Genomic DNA, 17982 nt, shown 5'->3' with positions numbered 1-17982 from the left:
GCATATCATGGTATTGTCTCATAGGCTATTCTGGCCTGTATTCTTTACTTGCCCTCCATTTATTTCCTTGCAGAGGGTCAGGAGATCTTAATCACTTGGTGACTCTATTACATTGATACCTAATCTGTTCCCTTGTGCAAAGTAGGAGCTAGACCTTTCTCTGTCACACTGGGGAATGAGGACGATCTTCTGGCTTGGCCAGTGTCCCCTTCTGCCTGCACCTCTCTGGGCGTGTTTATCCTAAAGCTGCACCCCATCTTTCCAGGTTTATGAACATCAATAAACTCATACTTTGTGACATGTCATGATGGAAAACAAGCACAAGGGCTCTGGAATCAAAAGTAAGAATCAGATAAAGGCAAGTCTTTGCTCTTCTAAAAAGTATCAAAGGGGCTTCCCTGGTGGCGCAGTGGTTAAGAATCCGCCTGCCAATGCAGGGGACACGGGTTCGAGCCTTGGTCCGGGAAGATCCCACATGCTGCAGAGCAACTAAGCCCGTGTGCCATAACTACTGAGCCTGTGCTCTAGAGCCCATGCACCATAACTACTGAGCTTGTGTGCCACAACTACTGAAGTCCGCACACCTAGAGCCTGTGCTCCACAACAAGAGAAGCCACCACAATGAGAAGCCCGTGTCTGCAACAAAGAGTAGCTCCTGCTCACCGCAACCAGACAAAGCCTGCGTGCAGCAACGAAGACCCAACACAGCCAAAGATAAAAAAATAAAATAAAATAAAAATAAAAAGTACCAAAAAAAAGTATCAAGAACAAAATGTCTTAATGGCTATTTCTGTGATATAATTCAGGTAAACAGAAAAAGAGCTCATGGCCTCTGCAGCCTTCCTATTCCCAAGGCTCAGTGAAGCCTCTTTCTTTGGTTCTTCCTGAGCCAGGCTAGGAGGCATTTAAGCTTACAGTCTAGTTCTCTGAGGTTCAGTTTCAAGTCACTCTTGCTACAAACTTCTCTGACCTTGCATTTTTCTTTGGGTCACTGGAACAGTATTTGGCTATTCTGCCTGTGGACACTGCCCACTTTCTCTAGGCCAGTGTGCCAGACGCTTCTGCTGGTAGCCTTTCCTAACGGTGACTGTTTCTATGTGTCTCGCTGAGCTTTAGAGGAATGACTGACCCTAGATTCCGCTGTCATCATTATTGACATGGTACGCTTCTTCAAACGGACCTTGTCTATGCCAATAACTTTGTCTGTAACTCCCCCCCATATGGTATTTTATTTGCCATATTATTTTACATTATAGATTAAGTCCTTAAAGACAACGCCCACCTCGATGTAGTTAAGACCTTTGTCAGTCAAGGTTTTCTATTTTTATCATTCAACTAACCTTTTACATTAAACATCTTTTAGGGCTTCCCTGATGGTGCAGTGGTTGAGAGTCCGCCTGCCGATGCAGGGGGACACGGGTTTGTGCCCTGTTCCGGGAAGATACCATATGCCGCGGAGCGGCTGGGCCCGTGAGCCATGGCCGCTAAGCCTGCGCGTCTGGAGCCTGTGCTCTGCAACGGGAGAGGCCACAACAGTGAGAGGCCCGCGTATCGCAAAAAAAAAAAAAAAAAATCTTTTAATGTAAAGAATGCATTAATATATAAAAATATAGGCTCCAGGTTTAGAAAGCCACTCTCTTTGGAAAGTTACTGACACTTCATAACAAACTATTAATAAATACCCCAAGGCAGGATGAATCAAGAGTAACTTACATTCATATATAAACATAACTATAGTATAGACAAAGTTGCATAACTAGAATAAAATTTAATGTAAATGTGCCAAAGAGAAGAAAGCACGAGATTTATAAAGCTTACATGCAGTCAGAAAATGTTCAACTGAGTAATAACCAAAGCTTCATTAACTTGGCAGTCTTGGGGACTTAGAAAGTGAGGTAGCTCAAGCCAAATTCCTTGGGTGTTACAGTTCCTCCTGTCCCAGGCCAGGCAACTGGCAATGGAACTGCAGTAGGGGTAAGCACTGCATGTGTTGTACATCGTTTTCATTGTAGGTAAAAACCAGCAAACAGGAAATTCTTTATTCTTAAGAGTTTCCCTGTGCCCATGATCAGCTTCTGCATGCACTTGGAGGAGAGACAACCCTATTAAAATGTCTTTTAAAAAGCTAAAGCTAAATGACTAAACATTAAAGCTTTGAGGAATGGGGGGGAAAAACCTACAAGGAAAGCATCAGCTTGTTTATCCAGGGAATGAGCAGAATTTAATTCTCATTCCAGCATGGGGCTGCTAGGCACCCAGTTCCTTTCACTCTGGGTAGAAAACAAATCCCCAAGTTGCTACCGAGCCAAACTTTAAAGGCCAGTCAGGAAATGAGCAGCACTCCCGAATGGGAAAGGCTGGATCAGTGTTTTTTCTAAAGTAAACAAAAGATCTGCAAAAGTATTTCCTTGTGCTATTTGGCAAGAGAAAGAAGCACCTGGAGAGTGAGTTAGGAAGAGAAAGCCTATAAGACAAGGGAGTAAAACAAGGATGGTTATAATGAAGCTTTGTCTTTGTCTCACTAATCTCCAGAGCCCAAGTATTCTATTACGAAACAAAGCAGCAAATGAAGAGATGCTCAGAAAGACTGGCTGATTAAGAATACATTCATGGAGAGGATAAACAGAGTAAATGCTTTTCTGGATCCTGAATTTCATCTTTCATTTGGATTTTTAAAAAAAACCTTTAAAAATATCTTCCAGAGAGTCAAAGTGGAATATATACATTAAAATAAATGAGGGCTGTGAAGGAAGATGTATGAGCAGGGAGAAAAGCTATTATCCTTAGAGGCAGAAATTTCCTTGCTTCAATGCAGCATGTGACACTGGCAATTTCAGCCATTCTCTTTCAGTGCAAGTTCCAAATGCTGCTTAAGGGGACGCTGTTCCAGCTCACCTGAGGGAGTGCGGCGTAACTAAAAATGTATGGAGAGCTATCACGTCTGTTCAGCAGGACAGCCTCAGGAGAAAGACGTTACTCTCAAAAGGCAGGAGGTGAGAGAAATGAGGCTGCAATTGCATAGTGTTCCTTGTATTAAGTACACAGCATTAAAAAAAAAAACAAAACCATCAACAAACTAATGCAAGAGACTCAACAGCATCTCATCATTAATTTTAGGAAGTTACACAGTTTTAGAGCTTTTTCTCAATGAGAAAGGCTTAGACTTGATGGGTGATTGCCCTTCCCCAAAGTTTTTTGAAACAACCAACAACTGATATATAAAGATTAAGTAAGAAAAAAACTAATATCTTTTTCTGCAATGAACTAGGAAGTGTCACATAAAGGAGCAATGGGTTGAAAACACTGCCAAAAAATTTGTGTAAGGATAACAAAACTCATAGTTTTCCTGGACTAAACCCCACCAGCCCAAGTAGGAGACATGTTTGGGGATTTTTAGGAGGCAATGAACAGCTCACCTAATTTAGCAGTTAACACCTGATAGAAAAGCATATCTTTTCTGGAGTCCAGGCTCTACTTAGTGCCTATCTGCTGGAGAAAATCAAAGATAAAGACATAAATCACTGGGATGCCAAGGACACAGCTAACTAAATGCTATTTGTGACTACTTGAAGTCCATGTGCTCCTAAATATTATTTTTTTCTCCTTATGTAATGTTAACATGTATTTATCCATTCACCTGCCTCTAGCTGTTCCTGACTAAAGGTTAAGTGGTTGTGAAACCACATGCACCGTAGAATCCAAAGCAGCTGTTTTAAACTCTTGGACAGTGGTGGTGCCTTGTAGCTTGCTTTTGATGAGGTCCGGGAGCAGCTGAGGGTGAGCTGTCTTTGACTATCTGGAGGTTTTAATGTCCTCCATGCACATCATGCCAACCTGGTTTGCCAGAGTTGGGGTCACTGTGCCCTGAGACACTTCAAGATGGTGCTCAAGGGAGCTGTGCTCTACCGCCACCTGGGCCCCTCTGGCAGGTGAACTTGCATTTTCAATTTGATGCTGTTTTTCTTACCCTCTGTAGGGACTCACACGCAGAACTATTATTACTTGCATGTTGCTGACTCATACGCAGAGGAAAAAGTAATTTTGTCTTAACACCTCTTCCCTGTCATTTAAGGCATATGTTAATGAAAGATAGATTTTGGCATCCACTCTCCTCTGCAGCTTTGAGGCCACAGTATATATTCATTATAAATGAAGATGCAACTGTTATTTTACTTCTATTTATATTTATAACTACACCAACGCCAACCTGCAGGTAACTTTGGGCTCTCTCAAATCCCAAGCCATATTCCACGGAATGCTCAACATGTCAGGCTTGAATTGGCATTATTGTACATACAATGTTTTAAACAAAGATGTTCTCACTCATTTTATTATTGACACTCCCTGATCACGTATTTTAGATTATGCTGGAGTTGATCCCTTTGAGGGTTCCCCCTACCCCCTTGCAGTACAGACTGATTTATTTTCTTTAAGTGAGGAGTATGCAAGTGATGGGTGCTCTGTGTGCTCACAGGGGAGCCAAGTGGAAGGCTGAAGCCCGAAGGGGGGTGGGGCGAGAGCAGAAGTAAACATATGCAGAATGCTGAAAAGAGCTGACTGCAAGCTTTTGCTTTGTCATTCCTCTTCGCTCCTTCCCTTCTCTTCCTTCCCAGTTTGTAACTGTGGACAAGTACTACCTACCTATTTCATAGAATCACTGGATCTAGAATGAGCTGTCTCCTTGAAGATCGTCTGATCCAAACTCCCACCCACTGCTATAATTCTCCGCTTGATTCAGGAGCTCTTTTTCTTCTCCAGCAGCTTTCCCGAACAGCATTTGAGTCTATCAATTAAAAGTGTACTGATGAGACTAGATGTTTTGGAATCAGACACTTCTGGGCCCAAATTGTGTTTCTGCCACTGACTCGCGGTGATATCCTAGGCAAATTACCCAATACCTCAGAGCTCCAGTCTTATCTGTTAAATGGTTACAGTAAAAACTAATTCATAGGAGTTTGAGGATTAAATGAAGGAATAATGTGGTATATAAAAGTGTAGTGTATAAAAGACTTAGCACTCAGAGGTAAATTAAGAGCAGCTAAGCGGTTCAACAGGAACTAGGACCCATGCTTCCTGTCTGACTTGCAGGCAATATTTTTCCATGCATTTTACTGTCTTTCTCACAAGGTCTCATAAAACCACTGAAAAAGTTTCTGTTGCTGGAGTGCTCTGCATGCTGCCTTGTAGACTGTAAATACTGTTATTAATAACAATACCTCACATATATTCAGTGCTTTAGATTTTACAATGCACTTTTCACAAGGAAGGGAGGTGAATACCCACACCAACACGTCTCCTGATGACTAACAGAGGCAGAAAGCAGAAGAAGCAGAGGCTCAGAAAAAGGCCTATTAATGATGCAAATGTGAAGTTATCTGCACTTGTGAGGAGCATAACAAACATTAAAACCAATTAGAAGTAATAATGCGTGATATATTCTGGCTTCAGAAATTGGCTTTGATGAGTTGGAAAACCAGAGGAATACAGCATAGGAGTCTGGGGGCAAGAATTTAAGTCACCTGATGTTGAACGGTTTACATGGTCCTGATGCCCCGGAGGGCAGCTCTTCGCATACGGGTGAATAATTTTCACGTACAAGTGAGTATAGCAACGATTTAGACTGCATGATGGTAGAAACCTCGATGTATTCAAAATTTAGAGACAACGCATATGGAACTGAGACAAGCAAAGCAAATAAGTTCTCAGAAGTCAACATTAGCTGGGTGTTTCAATACGACAAATGTGTCATACCGAAATGCAAAACTTTTAATAATAGAAACCGCTACCTTGGCTTTCTCACAACCTTATGAAACAGTACTTCATGTGTGTGAGAATTTTTACATTTGGAAAATGCTCAAAAGTGAATTTTTATAAATGGAGGAAAACAGAGGGTGCATTTTTAATATAGCATCTTTCATTGTTTCTGTATTATAAAATGAAGGAACACATCTTTTTCTGTTAGAAAGAAAATAGTCCTTTTGAAATTTCAGCTCCCTCAGCAGATGAAGTTTTAAATATCAAACTCTGCCTAACTGACTAGTCCTAGCTCCATAGATGTGAGGGAAAAGATGAGAATTTCATGCAGTTATCAAATATTTTAAACTAATACCCAAGCAGATACATTTGCAACATTTCATAATTTCTTAATATCTATAGGCAATATTCCAAATCAGGTCTTTCTCTTATTTTTCCTCTGCCAAAAAAAATCTACATTTTGTCTGGCAGCAAACTCTAAGTAGGGGGTTGATTCAGGTAGGCTAAGGGAGAGAAAGACTGACCAGACAAGCAGAAGACACTGATAGAAATGGCCCATTGAGCAGCCATGTGGAATAGGAGGTCTATGCTAGACACAGCCCAAAAGAGCCCAGTTTGTGTCTCACAGTCCAAATTTGGTGGATGTATTTTTGAAGTTTCTAAAGGTTAACTACATGCTGTAATACATTATAGAAAGACACGGAGCAGCATTTTACTGTGCCAGTCAAGAAGCTGGCTTTAATCTGCTATTTAGGACAGAGAGAGACAGTACGATTTACATGTATGAGAATGTGGGAATAATTTTACCTTCTGTTGTTTTTAAAACCACCTTGGGCCATGAGTTTTAAATTGAGACACAAGAAGATCTGCTGGGGTTCCCATAGCAACATTAACTTATCTAACTGCCCTTGCTGTACGTAATACCTTCGTTACTAGTTTGGCTTTTAAATATACACTTTAATTAGGAAAACAACTGAGTTGAGTCTCAGGCAAATTTTGACTTTTACATTTACTGCATGTTTAAACAGAAACCTTGATATTGTACTTCTGAGGACTTGTTATCAAGGCAAATGTATGCGAAAACCTTCCGTGGTTCTCCTTGCCCTGATCTCTGACCTCACTGCATTCCATTCTGTTGACGACTCCTCAATCAATCTCTCTAAATATATTTATAACACACCATGGCTAGGATAAAACAGAAATAAACCAACCTCGGATGGCTCTAGTCCAGAGACCAGAACCCAATGCACCCTCTATTCAAGGCTGTCTATAGATGCCCTCCCCATCTTTTCTCCACTATCCCAAATCATGAATATCCATATCCCCACCAAACATACCTATCTTCTGAGAGCATATGTTCTAGGACTAGCCTGAGACCTACCTCCTCCCAGAACCCTGATTCTTTCCCTTCCATCCCACAGCTGATCTTTCTCTCTCTTCAGAACCATTATTACTACTGCTACCACCACACGATGTCTGTGACTGGGCAGCAACCCTCCCCTCTTTTTTGATAACAGTGTCTTGATTTTCCTTTGAGGAACTTGCCTCCATTCCATATAGTCTGGTGGTGCCATCAAATAACCTGTCCTGCCCCAGTCTGTCAAAAGATGAATCCATGGGGCTTCCCTGGTGGCGCACTGGTTGAGAGTCTGCCTGCCTATGCAGGGGACACGGGTTCGTGCCCCGGTCTGGGAAGATCCCACATGCCGTGGAGCGGCTGGGCCCGTGAGCCATGGCCGCTGAGTCTGTGCATCTGGAGCCTGTGCTCTGCAACGGGAGAGGCCACAACAGTGAGAGGCCCACGTACCACAAAAAAAAAAAAAAAAAAAAGATGAATCCATGATCCAAATTGGACCAATCATATGCTTCCAGGAAGTTGAATTTTAAGTGAGTTCAAAAAGGAAAAATAGTTGGAACTGATCATTCTGATGGTGGTCCTTTCAAGAGATTTGTCTTCCAGATTTCTGTGGCTCATAATCAATCAAGCATATCAGCTAGCTGATAAGCTCCGTATTTGAGTACTTGCTCACATATTATCTTGGCTTGGGATGCACAGTTTGCTTTGCCAGCTAGAGCCTATTTATGCTCTCAGAAGACAGAGCTGGGTCTTTATTGTATTATTCCATATAATTCAGCACAATGTAAGTACTCAGTATATGTTGTATAATGAATGACAGACCAGTTTTAGAAACTCCATTTTTACCAAGTACAATTTGCAAGCCAATTTATGTCTTTTTTGAGGCAAGGTGGTAAATAAATTTTTAATTGCTACAATTTAAGAATTTTCTTGGGTATGACAGTTGTCTTAAAGAAGGCTTCCAACTTGTACACCTAAGAATAGCCTGAAAATAATATTAGCATTGGTCATACTTCCCCAATTTTAGGAAAGGAAAGAGAAACCAAAATTCTGTTTCAGACATTAGTCTGTGAATTAAAGAAAAAAAAAGTTTTGGGACGAACAACGACAAAACAGAAAAATATATACTTTTGTCTTGGTCTTGTGACTTTCCTTGGAAACAAGGTGAGCTGCCTCTGTATCAGTTAACAGTGGAGGAGAGTTCAACTGTGTTCAACTAATGTATAAATAAAGTAGATGGGTTTTTTTCACTTCTAAAAAATGGCAGGTTTCCGCTTCTCAGAATCATCTGACTTATATCAGTAATTTAACTGAATGCTTATAAAACTCAAAGAACAAACAAAATGATTAAGATGTAGTAAATCCAAACAAGCTTTAGCATATTAAGTTTTGAAAACACAGAATACTGTGGTCTCTTCCAAATCACTTACATGTGCTTAAAATGCACAAAAGAGCCCACCCATGGTAAACAGCAGGATATACAAATTCTTTTCTTCTGTCTTTTCAAAAATGAAAGATTTACAGAAGACTTTGAATAGTGTAATCCTCTGGTTTGTACCTTAACATGATACATAGTTCAGCCATGAGAAAAGAGTGAAAATAACAATTTGGAACTTTTTTGAGTGAAGGGTAATGGTTTCTGGAATTTTCCTTGAACCCAAACTCGGTGCATTTTCACTTTTTTTTTCCTATTAACTTGTAAGCGACGATCGACCAGATTTTGCTTCTCATTTAACCCAGCCTTGCAGAACATATCGTGGACTTCCCCTGTGAGACAAGAATGGCAGTCAAATGTATGATATGTGACTTGGGGGGAGGGGCAGTCAGGAACAATGGAACATTAATGGAATGAATGACCATCTGAATTTTCATTTATACCAAGAAACATTCTCTAGTACAAATTAGTGAAGGAAACCCATGACACCAAGTGGTTTTCTTCTATTTCACACAAACATACTAAGTATAAACAGTTGAACACAGCAGGTGTTAACAGATATACAACACTATCGGTTGCAGCTTTCAATATTTTGAAAGGTGCCCAGATCTGAGTTTTTGTTGGTTTGCAGAGACCCCAAATGGCACATTGTAAAAGTACTCACATAAGTTTGGGGAAAGTCCTTGAATGAAGGATTCATTTTAAATGCTTTTTTAAAATGAGAAATTGACAAGAGATAAGTAATTTTCTATGGACTCTTAAAATCACATTCCCTCTTTTGGCTGTGGCACGTCATCAATTTTTTCATATCTGGGCTAACAGTACCTCTGAAATGGAAACTTCGTTAGGGTATGAGGATGAAACAAGTGATTCTTTAAATTGGAAAAAGATTAAAAGGCAAAAAGGCCACTTCCAAGCTTTTACATAGAACAGTTATAATCACTAAGGTGTAAAGACATCTAATGTTTATTCAACTCTTGAAGCCTCATTTTTAGAGCTTTTAAGTTTCTCCCTGCAAATAATACCCAAGGAAAGTTTTTACAGCTAATTATTTCCTCTTATAGATAAACATACCTTTTGTAAAGAAATATGCTCTGGTACCATCTCCTCGAACATAAAAGTTTTCAGATAAACAATGCCCTAAAAAAAAAAAAAGTGTGACAAGAGAAACTTAGTATTCCTTAAGAAAACCACCACCACCACCACCAACAAAATTGACATGAAATGTAAACACAGCATTCTTTAAAACACAAGAAAATAACCCCAAACTGAATATACCATTACCCCTTTTAAAACGAAGCTGAGTCTTATCGTATCTTCCATAGTCCCGAAATAACAGCATTCCCCCAGGTTTCAGTAACTTGGACAGTCGGTTTACAACACCTTGCATCCTTTGAAAACAAAGCAAGAGACTCTGTGGAAGTCTTGTTTTATACGTCACATTTAACCTCCTTAATGATAAAATAAGCACAGCTCGATGAGGCCAAAGAAATGTAAGCCACAAATATAAGGGGAACAAAACCAAAAATATTTTGTATAGAAAGAAAAAAGGACACCAACTTGCTAAATAATCAGATTCAAAAAGCCTAGAATCTCAAGAAATCACCCAAATGACCAGAGTGGTAACTTCACAGAGCTTGATGTGTAATGTCAATGCTGAACTGCAAAACCACATAGACATTCCTGATATTAACAGCAAATTAAGGTAGTTCCAAGGCAGAAAAAAATGAAGTCGTTTCATTTTCCTTGCAAGATAAAAAATATGCCAGAACTGTCCCAATCAGACATACCTAAACGGGGATCACCTTTCCTCCAAAACTAGCTGCTTTTCCTCCTGACTTCTTTATTTAGTTCAAAGGTACTAAATTCACCGAAGTGTAACACCTCAGAGAAATCTTTGACTCCTTTTATTTTTCTCTTCTTCCACTATCCTCAGCACAACCATTTGGTCATCAAATTGTCTTTTTAAAAAAACTACATATTTGATCGTTTCTCTCTCTCGTATCCCATTGGTACTCCCTTAGTATACAAACTCCAACATCCTCAGGCTGGACACAGAATTGCTTCTTAACAGGTGTTATTATTATCCCTGCCAATCCTTCCTGCATATTATTGATGAATTAGTATGCTTAAAATGATGGTTTTGTCAAATCATCCCTTTGCTCCAATTTTCATGATTTTAATCCACAGGATAAAATCTTAGTTTCTTATTTGAGCCCTTAAGATCACCTACAACTGACCTCAATCTTTCCAACATCTTTCCCACTACTTCCTAATCTGAAGCATCTTTAGCCAAACTGTTACATGCTTGGCTCTGAGCAGTCCATGCCTTTGCTCATGTGGTTTCCCCTCAAAGAATTCTCTCCTCCTTACTCGTTGCCCATTTAAATTCTATTCACACTCTAAGCCCCAGCTCAATACTGGGAAGCTTTTATTACTTTCTTTCTTTTACTGCTTATTCTACCCATCTGGTTCCCAAACATGACCCCTTGTGACTGGTTTTCTTTTTTTTTTTTTTTAAATTTATTTTTGGCTGTGTTGGGTCTTCGCTGCTGCGTGTAGGCTTTCTCTAGTTGTGGCAAGCAGGGGCCACTCTTTGTTGCAGTGTGGGGGCTTCTCACTGCGGTGGTTTCTCATTGTGGAGCACAGGCTCTAGGCGCGTGGGCTTCAGTAGTTGTGGCATGCAGGCTCAGTAGTTGTGGCTCACGGGCTTAGTTGCTGCGAGGCATGTGGGATCTTCCTAGACCAGGGATCGAACCCGTGTCCCCAGCATTGGCAGGCGGATTCTCAACCAATGTGCCACCAGGGAAGCCTGTGACTGCTTTTGATTTAATGTTTTTGGTTAAGTGTTCAAGGCCTTATATGTGATTATGGTACAGAGATGACAAAGATTTCAGATCTCATATCAAGCCAAGTGACTGACATTGGCTACCGATGGAGCTCTACTGCAAAGGACTCTTAAGACTCACAGGGAATGACAATCTACAAAATCAATTATCAATGTCTGCCCTGGGCAGAGAATGGTAAATGGCAGCCTGTGTACTAAGTCCTTGCTGTCTCTGCTTTATCCAAGCTTCTTAAAGCTTCTGAGCATAACCTATTTTAAAAATGAGGGGTTTTGATCAGATAATCTGTAAATTCCTTCCAATTAAAACACTGTTCAGGGACTTCCCTGGTGGCACAGTGGTTAAGAATCCGCCTGCCAATGCAGGGGACACAGGTTCGAGCCCTGGTCCGGGAAGATCCCACATGCCGCGGAGCAACTAAGCCCATGCGCCAAAACTACTGAGCCTGTGTGCCACAACTACTGAAGCCCGTGCGTTAGAACCTGTGCTCCGAAACAAGAGAAGCCACCACAACGAGAAGCCCACGCACCGCGACGAAGAGTAGACCCTGTTCCCCGCAACTAGAGAAAGCCGGCACGCAGCAATGAAGACCCAATGCAGCCAAAAATTTTTAAAAATTAAAAAAAATAAAAATTTAAAACACTGTTAAGTGGAATAACGGGGTGAAACAGTACGTCAGGTTATGAAAGAAATAAGTAGTAAGAAAATGAAAGTAACTATGAAAACAAGAGAGAAATGACAGAAAAAGGTGCCATGATTAGAAAAAAAGCTCTTTAAAAAACCTGGAACCTAAGTACATGAAAGAGAAAAAGAAAAGTATTTTTCCTTGTTTATTTTATTACAGGTTATTTTCACACTGTGCTTATATCCTTAGAATTTGACAGTTAAAGAAAACCATATCTAAACCTTAAAACATTCACTTTCCGGATAAATGTTTTACGTACAGAGAAAAAAAATCTCTTTCTGCAATTATTAGCAAAACAAGCATGAAACGAAAACACAAAAAAACAAACAGCCAAATACTTCAAAATGTAGCCTCCTTCTGCAAATCCTCTCCTCCCAACTATCCTTTAAAGTCTGCGTTGCAGGTGAAGGCAAGAGGTGGGGAGCTGCTTCTTTTATCAGCCCATCTTGGGTCATAATGCAATTCCAGAGCCAGTTCCTGAGAAATGCAGGTGGGAGTGGCCTGCAGGTGAGATGGACAAGAATGGGGGAAAGCCCCTTTTCTTTTTTCATCTGACTCGGGCCAACTCTGCTATCCTCACCTATCGCTGGATGGAGGGAGAGGAGAAGGAAAAAAAGAGATTAAAAAAAAAAGAGTGTTTATTGACTATTCTATGCTTAGATCTTTAGAAAACATATTATACTTTTATTTCAATAACAAGAAGGACAGCTACCTATTTTTTTGTAGCCTTCTATGGTTTACTCCCATTTAATCTGGGACCCCAAGACTCAAGGTCTAGCTGAACTTCCAAGCTGGCAATAAGCCATTTTTCTAGAATTTTCCTGGGGCTGAATCTACTACCACAGTGCTAGATGACCCTAAAGATACTGCCTTACTTTTCACTTACTATTACCCAACTTCTACTCATTCACCTCATTTTTAGATCATCTCCACGTAGGTAAGAAAGCAGCTACTGACATGATACATCTGAACTTATTTTATAATAAATAAATAGAATGAATATATGTACTATAAAAACAATCTTTCCAAGATATCTGCTTCCCCTTCTCTTTAACATTCAATTCAACTCATGACAAAAATACATTATCTAAACTAATTGAAATAGTCTTTTTGAGGTCTCATTTTGAATTTAAACATTTCCTGTTATAGGTGTCAGACAGAAAATCTTGTTCACTATCCACCTACTCTATCCTTTTTACTATTTATCCTTTTAACTGTGAAACAAAATACATAGGTGACATCCTTCTACCAGTACCTGAATAATGCCAACAGTATAAACAGATTAGCAGAAAGAAATAGGTTATAGAAACTGGGAGTAAGTAACTTCATGGAACTTGATATATCTCACCAGGTGCAATTATATATTTCATTCGTTATTTGGAAATCTAATTTGCTTTTCCACAAGTAATCAAAGTGCACATCTCTGAATGAGAAGTGAAAGGACTGTAAAGGGTCCTAATGACCTTACAATAGCAAAGAAAGAAGGACACAATACTCGATTTCTTTGGGAAAGAGTCACACTCACCAAACAAAAAGCGGTTGATGCCAAGTCTGTATCTATTACCAGAAGATCACGAAAACCCAATTTTAAGAAACATTATGAAGGCACAACCCCTGACACTTACCACATGTGTCTTAATACATACAAGGTGGCAAAATTTTAAGAAAAGTGATCATTTTAATTGCTGGTAATATCTCTTTGTGCTTCCTCTTTAGAGAAAAGCTGTATTTATTATTTCAAAACCTTATGTGAACAAAAATATTTAAGTCATGAATATTTAAATGATGGCACTAGGCCAATCTTAGATTATAAAGGTCTGAGGTTAATCTGGCAAATTTTGATAACCCCTAATTCCCTAGTGGGCTTCTTTAAAACAAATATTTTAAAGCCCATCGATAGACCAGTGTGAAGCCAAACAGATTTACAGCCCACCTCTTCATGAACATTCAGCAAGATGCTAAATCAAAGATGTTTGTTTCTGATCACCAATGTACAACTTCCCTCTCGGGAGTCTATTAGGCTGTTCTGAATTTGTAATTTCCTTGAAGCTCTGTCACTTTTAATAGGTATGTGTCTTGCCAGAAGATGCTTACTTCATTCTGACAGTGACAGAAAGCTCACTAAAGAAGTAGTGTCACCAGTTTCTTTCTGAAAGTCTGAAGAAAGGAAAAACTACATTTAAAAGGCTGCATATTATACATAATGTAGTTCATTAAATAATAAATTCAAGAATTGTCATTTTTGCTTTGATAGTTTTGAAAGCCACTCCTGATAAAGGGCTGTACACATTTGCTCTGCCCTTTCGTCTTCATTTACCTGTCAGGATGAATGGAAGAGAGCACAAAGACGAGGAGAATGACGTCCAGGATCCCATCTGGAAAAGGGTAGGGTAGGCCATCGTCACAAACGTCATGAACAAAGGCACAGCACTGGGCTGCTCTGTATGACGCGTGCGACTGTCATGATAAAGGAATGAAAAGACAAAAACAATTGTTAGCAGACTTCTAGTATTTTTCTCAAATTAAAAAGGTCAATTTAACTTCTCTCAAGTGCCTTTCTTCTATAAATTTGATTTTTGGATTAGGTATTCTGTTAGGTTATTTCAAGCTGTCATTAAAAATTAAGTCTAGCTCTTGGACTTGATAACAAATATTCTTTTGCAATCCCTCCTTAGCTTGAAAAGTGGAGTAGGGCAGTCTTGCTGAGTCAGTAGGCAGTGTTGCTGGAAGCCCACCCTGTGTTACTTCAGAGGCACTGAGATGGTCCTCGGTTCTCTCTCTCACTGCTTATTCCATGCCTCCTTCGGCATTAATATATAAATAACCTATAGTACATAATCAACGTTAGGTAATGGTGATGGCTGTACAACTCTAAATATACTAAAAATCACAGGATTGTATACTTTAAAATGGTGAAATTTATGGTATGTGAACTATACCTCAATAAAGATGCTATTTTAAAAAACCACATCCACACACAATCTGCCTATAAAAACAACACTAGAAGGATATATACCAAAATACTAACAGTGATTCACTCTAGGACTCTAAAAAAGCATATTATAGGTAAATTTTATCTTCCCCTTTAGGCTTTTCAGTATTTTAGAAAATGTCTACAATGAAAAACTATTAACTCTTATTACCAGAAATTATGTTCCATGTGTTTACTATACATTTTTGTTAGAATTTCCATTCCTTTTCCATTTCCTAAAATTACCTCTTTTTGCTATGATAATGCTTACTAGCATTTGGGAATTGGTCAAATAAGGCCCGGTTCCCACCACTGTTTTCCTTACAGTTGAGACATTTTAGATTTGTAATATATGCCTTTTCAGACCTTTTTTTTTTTCAAAATTTTTAATTTAATGAGTGCCTACTATGTGCCAAACTGTGTGTAAAGCTCTAGGGATATAAATATAAATACCACCTTGTAGGAACCACTCTCTTGAACTCTATATTAAATCCCAAACAACTTCTATTGTTTTAGGGTAACATCTTAGGCATCAGTTGATGATATGATTTGCAAAATTGTAAAAGCTCAGTTAAAAACGGTCACAGATTACATCTGATGCAGTTACATTAAAAAAAAATCACTTCAACAGCAAAAAATTAGATGTTTAATATAGCTCTCTTTAAAGAAAATATAAGGCATACCTTTACCAGCTCCACAGCTCCAGAAGCAAAATCACAACAATAAAGAAAGAACTCTGGAGCATTCCTATGAAAATGAAAGAAATATTTAAATCTAGAGCCCAGATATGCTGAAGCTACAGAAGAAAGGAAAGTGTAGGTTTGAATTTGTTAGTATTTCTTTAACAGAATTTTGGATGACACTTGGCTTGTTGTTTCTTCTTTTTAGACACTGTTCTCTGCAGTGGTGTGTGGATGCCTTCATGTTGTTTCTGAACCAACATTATCTCAAACACTTATCAATTACAGGGTGACTTTCAAATTCCTGCCCTGATTTTAAGGCCCTCCATTATGTGCGCCTACTTGCTCTATATCCCATCATACTCTCCCATGGGAAACCTCCAAAGCCATCCATCAGCGTTGCTCAATCTTCCTCCTACCCCTCACAGGCACTCTTTCTTGTCTGCCTCCAGCCAGCGTGGCCTGTAACTCCTCTTAGCTTAGCCAAGTTCTATCCTCTCCAAGGACCCTCAACCCCCAGTTGCATTTACGTGCTGTTAAATATAATATTAATATGTTTATATTAACAGCATGTAAATACAACTTCTAAAAATAATAAAACACTAATATATTCTTATCGTTTCAAGTGGCTGTCAAACTTTTCTTTCCTCTCCCGTTGTGGAGCACAGGCTCCGGACGCGCAGGCTCAGCGGCCATGGCTCACGGCCCCAGTCGCTCCGCGGCATGTGGGATCTTCCCGGACCGGGGCACGAACCCCTGTACCCTGCATCGGCAGGCAGACTCTCAACCACTGCGCCACCAGGGAAGCCCGATTTTCAAACTTTTATTGAGCCTTATACATGGACCAAGCATTAGAATACAAAGTAGTAAATGAAACTGTCTAATAAAACTGTCTAGTAAGAGTATGGGATTTGGGAGCCAATTACACCTGTGTTTAAATCCTGGATTTGCCAGTTATTAACACTGAATTTGACTTAACTTCTCCGAGACTCAGTTGCTTTACCTACAATACGTAAATAAAGTAAGCAAATTCAGGGGGGTTTTTTTTGGGGGGGGATGTTTACCCATATGAAAATCCTGACTAATTTTAATTGGCCTCCACCGAACTTAGACAAGTTCTATTTGGTCTTTACCTGAAATTCAGTAACAATGGCTGATCCATGGTTACTAATGGGCAGGCACATACAGCTGTCCCTTGAACAATACAGGTTTGAACTTCGCAGGTCCACTTACACATGGATATTTTTCAATAGTAAATACTAAGTGCTATATGGTCCGTGGTTGATGGAATCTGCGGATACAGAAGGAACCACAAATACGAAGGGTCGACTGTAAATTATTCGTGGACTAACCCCCCACATTGTTCAAGGGTCAACTGTACTTTGAATTTTGTGGGTCAGTACCCTTCCTAATCATACCTTGTATGCTATTAGCAAAGGATCCTTGCATCATCTTGCTTAGTAGTGTGTCTGAATCACAGAAAGAGATCAGTATGTCCTAAACAGTAATTATAGGTATGGTCCTGGCTCTTGTGGATCTTATAGCCTAGTTGGGGACATATACAAAAATTTCTATAGAAGTGTGCATAAGGCAGGCACCCTCAGGTGAAAGTCTTAAGAATTTTGAAGGAGGGGGATGGCATTACTAAGTGGGAAGAAGGGGAAAGGGTTTAGAAGTGGGAGTCACATGCTAGGGATGAGAAGCAGAGTTGATCCTGAGAGCCCAGTGTGTGACAGGATATATGGGCTTTGAAGCACATAACTAGAACTTCCAATTTGATTCAGGAGGCATTTCAAGCAAGGAGGACTTCTAAATAAATACGGAACATAAGCACAAATATGCATTTAGCAAAATCTCACCCAGGCTTGCATTACTCTCAAATGCTACTCACTGATGAATACTACATTCATGTATAATATTCATATATAGTATAGTATTCATATATAGTGCCATTCTGTGGCACTAGGGGTTTGTACTCAAATTAAGATCTGTCCAAATAAATTAATGTATCATGAATAGGATATGGTTATGAAAAGTTAGCCAGTACTGAATCAAAGTTAAAACTTGTGCCGCTTATATTTTCTCATCCATACCATATAAAAATTGTGCTTTATTGCAGCATATATACCCTTATTGTTTCCTATGAAATCCATATATTTGTGACTTGTAATTGTTGGTTGGTCACACATGTTTGAAATGTCTCAAAAAACACTCAGATACATATAGTACTATGTGGTATGATGGCTAAGGGCAA

The 17982-nt window shown here is 39.4% G+C and overlaps 1 protein-coding gene across 1 annotated transcript in view; it reads right to left on the bottom strand.

Moving 5' to 3' along the window:
* Positions 1-209: 209 nt before the first annotated feature.
* The window catches only part of METTL8 (methyltransferase 8, tRNA N3-cytidine), an 86097-nt gene continuing 68324 nt past the window's right edge, over positions 210-17982 (bottom strand). The window contains exons 7-11 of the mRNA XM_022570025.2: positions 15732-15795; positions 14395-14534; positions 9831-9937; positions 9621-9686; positions 210-8878 (exon numbers count right to left, since the gene is read on the bottom strand). Coding sequence (XP_022425733.1) covers positions 8688-8878; positions 9621-9686; positions 9831-9937; positions 14395-14534; positions 15732-15795 — 568 coding nt within the window. The 3' untranslated portion in view covers positions 210-8687. The remainder of the gene's footprint in view (positions 8879-9620; positions 9687-9830; positions 9938-14394; positions 14535-15731; positions 15796-17982) is intronic.

This window comes from Delphinapterus leucas, chromosome 8, assembly GCF_059928025.1.
Source record: "Delphinapterus leucas isolate spDelLeu-1000000601 "Yukka" chromosome 8, BTC_Dleu_Yukka2, whole genome shotgun sequence".
NCBI lineage: Eukaryota > Metazoa > Chordata > Mammalia > Artiodactyla > Monodontidae > Delphinapterus > Delphinapterus leucas.
This window is presented reverse-complemented; position numbering and strand designations above follow the sequence as displayed.